Source organism: Agelaius tricolor, unplaced genomic scaffold (assembly GCF_023055355.1).
Source record: "Agelaius tricolor isolate 1412-34295 unplaced genomic scaffold, bAgeTri1.0.p SCAF_6, whole genome shotgun sequence".
Lineage (NCBI taxonomy): Eukaryota > Metazoa > Chordata > Aves > Passeriformes > Icteridae > Agelaius > Agelaius tricolor.
The window spans coordinates 35,240,228-35,250,811 of NW_027269266.1; the positions used below are offsets into that span (position 1 = coordinate 35,240,228).

Genomic DNA, 10,584 nt, shown 5'->3' on the forward strand with positions numbered 1-10,584 from the left:
TTCTGACTTGGCCTCTCCATGGTGGATGTATGTAACAAAAGAGACAGAAACAGACAATGGATAATTTCACTAAAACACCCAAGAAAGGCAGAGAAGAGAAGAAATGAAGTTACAGGTTTGGCCAATTTATACCAATACTATTTATAGAATAATTTCTCAGTGAGACAACAAAGTACTATAATTTCACATCAATGTAATAGTCTCCACATAAAATTTACATTTTCAGCCGAAGTGGAAGTCATGGAACTGGGAAAAATCAAAGTGGCTGCAAAAAAAAAAAAAAATGTAGTGCATTTTAGAGTTCTATTTGTCACTCTGCTCCTGTGCAGACCTGTGAAATAAAGGGTAACCACCCCTGAGCAGACCACATCACACAGGTACAGCCCCCAGGAGCTGAAGCAATGCAGGCACAGCCCACAGTCCCATTGGAGGATTCTGTAGGCTGAGGAACCTGCATTCCAGAGAGTCACCCAGCAGCCTGAAATTCTTTACAACCAGATCTTAATGCTAAGCTCCTCATCAGAAAGTCTGCCTGCTCTGAAATTCTGTTTGGATCCTGAAGAAAGACAAGAACTAGAGGAAAAAGTACTGGAATGGGTTGAGCTCACAGTGTGTGACTTCAAATCTGAGATTGCTTTCAGTGGCATAGACAATGCCAAACTCAATAAGCAACCAGGGCATCTGTGAGTTTCTAGTTTCCTGGAAATATTTTGCTTTTCAAACAGCACCAGGCTTCCAACTCCTTCATGAAGTACTTACACTGTTTTAAATGCCCATCCTGAAGTGATTGACAGTTCTAGAAACTGAGATCATGCTCTCTCACTTGCTGTTTTTTCACATAATTTTTAAAAGTAATATATTGTAATAAGTAATATTTAAAAGTAATATATATAATAATATATGTATTAATACAGTGGTTAAAATTAATAGTTTATATCTCAAAAAATAGCATACAGTAGGCACTGAACACACCTAGAGGAACTTTTTACGTGGTTTCTTATGAGCCTTTTACCTTACCTGCATAATAATCCTCATGTGAGAGAACATACAAATCATGTCCTTCTCTCGCTTCTTTATCCACTTCCTCAAAGGTTTTTGGTGGATTTACAAGCTCTCCAGCTGTTAAATCTGGAAACAAATTAAGAAAGTATGGTTGGGGGAGCTAAGGGGGGTGGATATCTTGTTTCATTCATTCTTAATTGTAAACAATACCTGTTAGAGAAGTTGCTAATACTGTGGAAGGATGATACTTCTTACTACATTGCTAGTCAGTCTGTATTCATCTAATGAATAGATGAATAAACATCTAATTCATTGTTCACCTAATGACATGGGACTAGGGAGAGAATCACAGAAACCCAGATGAACAGAACTTTTGCAATAAAGCTACATGGGCAATACAGATGTGATTTCCTCCAGTCTATGGAGGAAAGCTACACATGTCAAGGAAGTTTCTTCCATGAGACCTAATAGAGTTGTTGGGAAAAGGAAGGTAAGTTGACAGCTGCCCTGCAATTCTCGCAGGGAATCTATAAACACAGAAAGGAAGAGAGCCAAAAGTCCTGGTAGTTACCATATGTTCTCAGTTGCTTGTTTCTTCATCAAAACTGAAAAATTTTTACGCCTTTTAGTAGTTGTTATTTAATACCTCTTCTCTTAAAATGGAGTTGTTGGAATCTTAGAGCATGTGCTAGATAATAAATTGCAGATTATCTTGTATTTACAGGAAATATGTTTTAATCGCACATTTTCCTACCTTTGAAGAATTTAATTCCAAATGTAGTTTTAATTATATCCAAGCCCTCAGGTAACTTCAAAGATTGATCATGTGATTTACCCAAAGGTGCTTCACGATTACTGAAGTAAATTGCTTCTTTCATGTCTTGCATCTTTTCTTGAAATTCACTTTTAGCAACTGGACTTATCAATGAAGCTACCTGAAGACATCACAAACAACACCAGAGGCAGGAAAACCAACAAACTTTGATCATTCACACATCACTACGACTACCCACACAAACAAGAGTTTGCTCATAAACTTCTATGGTTACACTGACATAATTTTATCCATTGAGTCTCACAATAAGTATTTTATTTTTATGCTACTTTTTCCACTTTTTAATATATACATTTTCTGACTGCAGTCTTTCTTTTCTTAGCACATATTAGAAACTATAGTCAAATTAAAATGTGACCAAAACTAAAGTGATTTGATTTTTCAGGCTATCAAAGTAATGGAGATTCTAGAGATTTATTATTAGACTCTCATTAAATATTATATAAAAAAATACTGAAAAAATTAGTAGCAAATACAATTGATCCAAACCCATGCTTAGCAAACTGACTAGGCTTCCAACCCTTCCTAGAGATAAAATTTAATTAATAATGCAAAGTCTTCAACAGACAGTACAGGTTAATCCAATACAGATCAATCCATTCAACAAAAAACTTCTAAGGAAAGACACCAAAACCTGGTTGTCTTTCATTTTGGATATGCCTGATAAATGTCCTACTCAACATCCTGGAATACTAGGACTCACTTACTTCCTAAAAATACACTTTACTAACCCAACTGCTATTTTTAGAGACAGGAACACTAACTGTGTGGTAAAACTACCAATGATCTCATCAGTTGTTTGATTACAGATTACAAAAATAATTTCTAAAGAATACACACAAAATAGTCTGATATATCCAAACCATCACTTTTTGGCTAAAAAACTCACTTTCTAGCCAAAGGTAAGAAAGCATACGGAATGATTACACCAAACTGTAAACACATTTGCAAATAACAGCTCTTTTGCTAAGAACTAAACTGGGTTTATCTCTGTAACCCACAAAAAAAAAAAAAAAAAAAAAGCAAGCAGCAAAATTTGTGGGTAGAAGACTGTTCATTAATTTAAATTTTGAAATTAAATTAACAATTCAGTAGTCACTACAAAAAGTTACATCACTGATAACAGTCACTGAACTTCAAATATTTTCCAGGTTCAATAATGCTAAGTCCTATGATTTGACCTAAGAACTCAGATAATTCACAGCAGCTGTGAAATGCTGCAGTATAAATCACTCACCTTTATCCCTGACTATGAAGACATCAGTTGCTTTTATTAAGAACACTCTTAAGAGGTTCATTCTTAAACAAGAGTAAAGGAGTCACATTCTTACACTGCATTGGGAGGTTGACTTTATGCCATGTGTCAGGTGTGTTGCAACATCGGGATCATCTGCACTGCCGTAGAATATTATTTTAGCACCAGGAGCTGGATCTGTTGTCTTTCGAAACTTTCGTACAGCAGTGGGAGTAACAGGCTATTTGTAAGGCAAAGCAAAAACAAGTTTACACCACACATTCACAAAACATTAATTAAAAGAAAATGTACTGCAGATATTTATGTCATTCCAGATACAAGAACAAAATATGAGGATGCTTTAGGGCTGCAGTACACGCATATGATCCTGCAGATGCTGATACTGTGAGCATAAGGTCAACAAAACCCAGACTAAATTTTATCAAACTAGCATTGCTAAGTTTCAACACTTCCGATAATTTTTATTTCTTTTTTTAATTTGGGTAACAGCTACTTCACATATTCTTGATGAAAACTAGATGTTACAATTATAAATTTCAGAAACCTTTAACATGACTCACAATTCCACCATCAATGAAGCAATTTTGGAAATTATTTAAACTAGAGTGTTGGGGTTTCTTTAATTATTATTTAAATGGAGACCTGCTATTTACAGGATCCATTTGTGCCTCAGTAGCCTCTGACTCTTCAGAGCCATGGGGAAGGGCCAGCGAGATTCCCATTTCTTGCAGGCATCCTTCTAAAGAAGAACCTCCATCAGAAGTAATAATAATTTCCAGTAATTACTTCAATTGCATTACCAGAGGGGAAAACTGCCTAAAACAATTATATTTAGTCCCAACTAAGCAAGCACAGTGACTTTTGTAAAACATGTGGAATGAAAATGAACTGCCAGAAGTGTTTTCCAATCTTGCCGGCTAGTCTTAGAAATTCCACGTGATAAAAAACAACATTGAAATAAACGGTAGTTTCAAAAGTGAAGGGATGTAGGAAAAAAAACAAAACAGGAGCCTCTACAAAACCAACTCACCCTGGGTGTCTCTTTGAGACAACTCGCAACCGTGTTGCCCGCTGGACTCAACTTTCCAGCCTAAACAATGCAATCAAAAAATAAATAACGTATTATTTATTTATATTATATTTATAACGTATATTTATTTATATTATTTATTTATAACGTATAAATAGCTCGTATTAATACACACAACTAGTCAAACTGGGATCTGGCACTATGCACGGGACGTTGTCCAATTGTCCCTGTTTTGATGAGGGTGGGAAGGAGCCACCCTCATTTCTGGGAGAGAAGGGGCTCGCAGGGAGATGCTCCATCCCCACCCACACGCTGCCCTCCTCCAGCCCCTTCCCTCGGCGAGACTCCGCCCCAGAAAGGCACAGGAGCGGGGCACAGAAGCGGGGGCGCGGCTCCGGGGCATCGGTGGGACACCTTTGGCGAAGGCACTCACATCCGGCAGCTCTGGAGTCCCGTTGGGGAGCGTCTCTTTGGGGCATGGCGGTGACTGCTCCGCCATGGCCACCGCTTACTCTCCTCGCTCAGTAACGGCGGCGGCGGCGGCGCCGGCAGCGCTCGTGCGAGATCCGCCGTGCGGCCGCCGGTCACAGCGCTCCGCCATCCTCTCGTACCCAGCGCCCTCCATCCTGCCTCTCACAGCGCTCCGCCATCCTCTCGTACCCAGCGCCCTCCATCCTGCCTCTCACAGCGCTCCGCCATCCCACCGCCCTCCATCCTGCCCCTCACAGCGCTCCGCCATCCCCTCGCACCCATCGCCCTCCATCCTGCCCCTCACAGCGCTCCGCCATCCCCTCGCACCCACCGCCCTCCATCCTGCCCCTCACAGCGCTCCGCCATCCCCTCGCACCCACCGCCCTCCATCCTGCTCCTCACAGCCCTCCGCCATCCCCTCGCACCAGCGCCCACCTCTTCTCTGCTCACAACCCTCCCTCCACCGCCCTCAGCACCCGCCACCCCCCTTACATCTCACACCCCTCGCGAAAAGTCAGGAAATAAATTGCATCGGGCTGTTTTGTAAATGTCACGATCTAGAAAAATAATTAAGGCCTAGCCGCAGAGGTCGCACATTTCTTAGACCGACTGTTAAATCTTTGAAAACCTACCAGCTTTCAGATAGGCAGGTTGACTCTTGAGGTTGAAATGAGGTCTTACATGGTCAAAAGTTTGATCAAACTTTCAATCTTTATTACTGTAATAAAAAATACTGCCCCTTTCACAAGCATTGTCACATGCTATTAAAATATTGGGGCTGTTCCTCTAGAGAAAACTGCAGCTCACCCACACACAGCTTGGAGGTGGGTGAGAGAAGCCCGTCAGCACTACCCCATGTATCAGACACGTGAGTGCTCTCACTGTTTGTCTTAAATGAGTCAACACCTCATATATCTAACCCACTGTATTTGCCTTTTAGAAACAGATGTGGATTATTTCAGAAAAGCAGTGTGGGTAAGACTGAACAGGTCTCACCGCTGTTAAACAGACCCTCAGTTCTTACGAAGACTTATTCTCAGATGACATGTAGCAAACCATCCTATTCTTCCCAGCAAAATATGTCAATTAAATCACATCTTGCTCCATTCTCTATAGTCCTTCAATGGCAAAACCAATTTTAGATAAATATACAGACCTTACTTGTAATTAATCAAACATTACCAGGTGTCACCATTTCATTCTCTGCTCTAACATTTGTTTGGTAAGGACTTTAGATGAATGATGCTAAATTAAAACTAAATTCCTTTTCTACAAATGGAAGCTGAGAGGTTCAGGCAGCCACTGCTGTCTAATGATGTGCTCTGGCTGTCCAAGTCACCAACAGTACTTGTCAGTGGCATGATCCATGAACTTCCAGCACATACAAGCAAATGTATCTTGGTGTTGTCCAGGCAAGAGGCATCATGTATAGCATTAACTATGATTTAGCTGTGGCAATGCTGATACGTCTTTTCAAAAGACATTATGTGTTTTCTGATGTAGACGTGGCTGCACCACACCCCTGGTATAGAACATCCATGTCCACTTGGGAACTAAAGAAGCTCTTGTAAAGTCTTAGTGTGTTCAGTTCTTTTCATATTTCAATCATATTTGTTGTTGCTTGAAGTTTAGAGTTTTCCTGCAAAACAAAACAATATTTTTGGTAGTTTAATAAATAAAATGATTGGTTGTGTCTTGCCTTGTGATCCATTAATCTGTAAGGTTAAATTTCTATCTAGTAAAGTTGTCAGAAGGGAGAACTATTTATAGAGAGGAAGAGCAAAGTACAGTAATGTAAAAATTAGATGGTAATAATATGGCACAGGAAACTGGGGTTTTTTTATCCCAGGATAAAATTAAGGAAATGGAATTTTTGTCCTAATGTTTGTTGTATTTCTAGATGGCTCTCTACCTGTGCTTAAGGTGGTATCATTTTTATACCTTCTGTGCATTACTGATTTATTTTTCCCCAGTAGGTGGCCACACTTGCTAATTGAAACCATCCACTCAGCCCCGATGGAGTGGGTTGTGTCAAAGGCATAAAAATAGGACTTGGACATGTAAGAAGAGTGCCTATTGCAGAAACAAGTAGAGCAGAAGTCCTTTCGTTTTTTTGCCTCTCTGTGCTTCTTTCCTTTTTTTGCAAAAACGTGGGTCCCTATAAATCAATTTGAAACCTACTTTCCTATAATTCCTCTCATTCTGGAACCAGTGTTACATCCATTCTTTCTTATACTGAAAGTTATTTTGGCCACAGAAGGAGTATTTGTGGAGTGGGAAGGACCTGTAATTTTAAAGATGATGAATTAACAAAAACTAATTGAACTCAACTTTAGGGAAAAAAAGATTAAAACTTTCTTTACTTCAGCATGAATTTGTCATCTCCTATGTCAAAAGTAGAATCTCTAGAGAAAACTATTTGGAAAAAGTTGAAAATTTTCCATTCCACAGCAGCGCTTATTTTCCTCAACAGTACTTGACATTTCACATCCAATTCCCACAACCTAATGCCTTTTTCTGTCTCACTTAGGCTAAAAAGGAATGGAAACTGTCCAAAACCCTGCATTTTACTTTCTTTATGAAGCGCAAGCAGCCCATGTTCTGCAACACAGCTCTCACTCTGACTATGGTGCTGGCACAGACTGGAGTCAAAGCACTAAGTTTGTATATTCCTGAAGGTCTGTGGAGGCTAGAGAACTCTGTGTAAAACACTCAGAATGTTGTGAAATGTCTTAATTGTGTCACCATGCTGATGCACTTTGCTGTTACTGCCTGGTTGCTTTCATAGGTTTTTATTCAGTTCATTTATGGATAGGAAATTACTGTTTTCTATGCACTGCACACTTTCTGTATGTTATGGTACAACCAAGCCAATGTAGGTACAGAGAAAATGTACACAAGTAGAGATAGGAGACAGAAAAAAAGAATGTTATAGCAAAAAAAAAAAAAAAAAAAAAAAAAAAAAAAAAAAAAAAATTGGGAAGTTCAAACACGATAAAGAGATTCTGCACATTCTCTAAAGTCAAGTTCAACTTATTATTACACATCTAGCATTAGATTTAAACACAAAAAGGCTGAGCAGAACATAATATTAAAACTCTACAGAGACATGCTAAAATAGATGGAATGCCACCTGGTGAAACCATGACCCACTAACATAAATTTGTTAATATCACCCAGCAGTTTCACTTTTGGTATATGATCTATGAACCACGAAAAATAAAATATGAAAACAAGACCACTGGTAGGGGCTATCTGTGTGATTTCAGAGCTTTCCTTCAACATCTTTTTGTGCAGACTACAACAGAAGAAACTTGTCTTCACCACTAGGACTCACAGAGACCTGTCAAGCCTGAAATACAGAAAACCAGTAAATACAAGAACTTGGTCATTTGATTACTGCCACATTCTCTTGTGCCTCTATTTCACACATTCACAGCGAACCCTCGGTGTTTGCTGTCCCACTTTGTCAGCGTCGACCAGCTGTGAACAATTTGGGCATTTCACAAAGCGAGAGAGATGTGCTGCAACTCTGCCTTGCACTCAGAGAGTTAAGTTAGCCAGCAGGAACCTCCTGCATGTAAAACAGGCTTCCTAACACCAACTATACAATGTGAATAGAATTTCTGCACCAAAAATTCCATTTAGCCTTGAACTTCAGGTACATCTGATAATCTGAAAGATTATTTCCATTTTATGAAGTATTTATTTATATCAGAAGCATAGATAATGATCCTTACATATGGAATAGTATGGTTCTTTATTACATAAGATTAAGTGAAACATGAAATGTCATGTATGACGTGTTAAATTTCTAAATTGAATTTAGTTCAAGTAATTCTAAAGTGTGTAAATTCTAAAGATTTGGCGTAATATTTTTCCACAAAAGCTTTTCATCTGTGTACTGTGTCTTACTGAGGTGGAGTTAATTTTCTTCATAGCAGCCTGAATGGTGCTGTGTTATGGATTTGTGATTAAACTACTGTTGATAACACAGCAATACTTCAGCTACTGCTGAACAGTGCTTGCACAGGGTGAGGACTTTCTTTTTTTCCCCACTTTGTCATCAGCCCCACCTAGGGAGAAATGCTGCTGATGGTCCAGAAAGATGGGAGTGGAATACAGCCAGGACAGCGGACCCAAACTGTTCAAAGGGATATTCCATCTCACACAGCATTATGCTCAGCAATAGAAAATGGAGGTAGACAAAGGAGATGTCTTGCAAGTTGGCTGCTGCTTGGAGACTGGCTGACACCAGCCTGTTTATGGGAGGTAGCTAATGATTTCCTCTGTATTGCCTTTTCACTTCCACTTTCCTTCATCTATTACACTGTCTTTATCTTAACCCACAACTTCTCCTACTTTTGTTCTTTCTGTTGTGTTCTCTGTCTTGCTGCAGGGAGGTGAGTAAGTCATGAGTGAGTGAGTGAGCAGCAGCCAGGTTGACTGGTTATTGTCTGGTGCTCCAATGCATGCCTGTCAGGTGTGTAGTAAAACACATTTGGTTATCAGGAATCTGCTGTTTGCTCAGCAAATCCTGCAATCCAGTTGAACGTATTGAGACCAGTCAGAGGGTTATGGCAAATAAGCAGTGTACTAGGGCAGGATTACATGATTTAAAGGACAACTCTTACAATTGGAAAACTCACAGCTCAAAGAAGTTTGTATACTTTACTTACACAAACATGTTTCTCTGGAGCTAGTGTGGCATTCTACATCACTGGTGAATGCAAAGACTATTTTCCTTTTTTTGAAGTTACATATCGGCCTTTCACAAAGCACTTATGTAAGTGATTAACTTCAACTTAATAAAGAAGAAAGGGGAAATTGTTACTCTGAGAGCAAACTAGTACCAATGGAAAAGTGTATGGAAAAGAAGAACTGATGAAGATTAATAAACCAATATTTTTTCACTCCATTCACTTCATTATGTACAAATATTGATATACCATACTAAGGAAGGGGAAAGTAGCATAACAGTGACCACAGGCTTTATATAACTTGATATTTGCTTCGTTTAAATATATGTGGTTGAAATAAAAAATGTATTCTGAGAATGCAACTGAATCAACTTGATTATTTCCTGTGATGGAGTATCCAAACAATTTTCATTACATTGTACCAATTACTAAATACCATTATTGATACACTTACTAAATGTCTTACCAGTTTACTTGTTTCTTTCTTTCAAATGCCAACTCTTAGACCTTGTTAAAGATGCTATACTGAAGAAACACTTATCATGATTGTTCTGTTTCCGCTGCAACCCACTTACAGCCTGTGGCAAACTGGCCTTTATCCTGCTCTCTCGCAAGGTCATGCTTTGTGCTATGAAGCAAGCGAGACTTGTTCTGGCCTTTATCAGTGGCTGTTCAAAAAAGGCAAATTCCCGATGGCAACTCAGGTTTTCCCATGTAGTTCCTCCTTTCAACTCATTTGACTAATACCTTTGAAACTGGTTCTTTTAAAGGATTAAACCATGACTTGTCTGCGTGTGCAATGCCCAGCTCCCACCCCTGGCTCCTCAGAGGCCTCCTCAGGCTGCAATGCAGTCCCTAGAGGATTAGCAGAGAATCACGGAATAGTTTAGGGTGGGAGGGACCTTAAAGATCATCCACTCCCAACTCCCCTGCCTTGAGCAGGGACGCCTCCTACTACAGCAGGTTGCTCGGAGCCCCACCCAGCCTGGCCTTGAACACTGTCAGGGATGGGGCATCCGGAATTTCTCTGAGCAACCCATTCCAGTGCCTCACCATCCCCACCGTAAATGGAAGATGGAAGACGCGCGGGTCGCTCGCAGGGACTCTTTCCCCGGGCGCAGGGGAGAAGCGGGAGACAGGGAACACCCTATAGCCGAGAGTGGCTCGGCCGCGGTGGGAGCGGCCGGGAGGGAGGGGAGGGAGCAGGAACAAAAGAAGGAGGGGAAAAGGTGGGAAAGAAAGGGAGCCACGTGACGACTGGCGCGGGCGAACCGGAAGGGCACGGCGCGTG

General features: G+C 40.2%; 1 protein-coding gene across 7 annotated transcripts in view; it reads right to left on the bottom strand.

The window, feature by feature from the left end:
- EFHB (EF-hand domain family member B) overlaps positions 1-10,584 on the bottom strand; it is a 54,481-nt gene that overhangs the window by 14,899 nt on the left and 28,998 nt on the right. For 2 of the 7 annotated variants that reach the window (XM_071429326.1, XM_071429324.1), the window contains exons 1-5: positions 4,556-4,725; positions 4,123-4,182; positions 3,169-3,312; positions 1,757-1,937; positions 1,018-1,128 (exon numbers count right to left, since the gene is read on the bottom strand). In XM_071429326.1, coding sequence (XP_071285427.1) covers positions 1,018-1,128; positions 1,757-1,937; positions 3,169-3,312; positions 4,123-4,182; positions 4,556-4,621 — 562 coding nt within the window. In that variant the 5' untranslated portion in view covers positions 4,622-4,725. The other 5 variants (XM_071429327.1, XM_071429328.1, XM_071429329.1 and 2 more) reach the window with 5 other exon arrangements.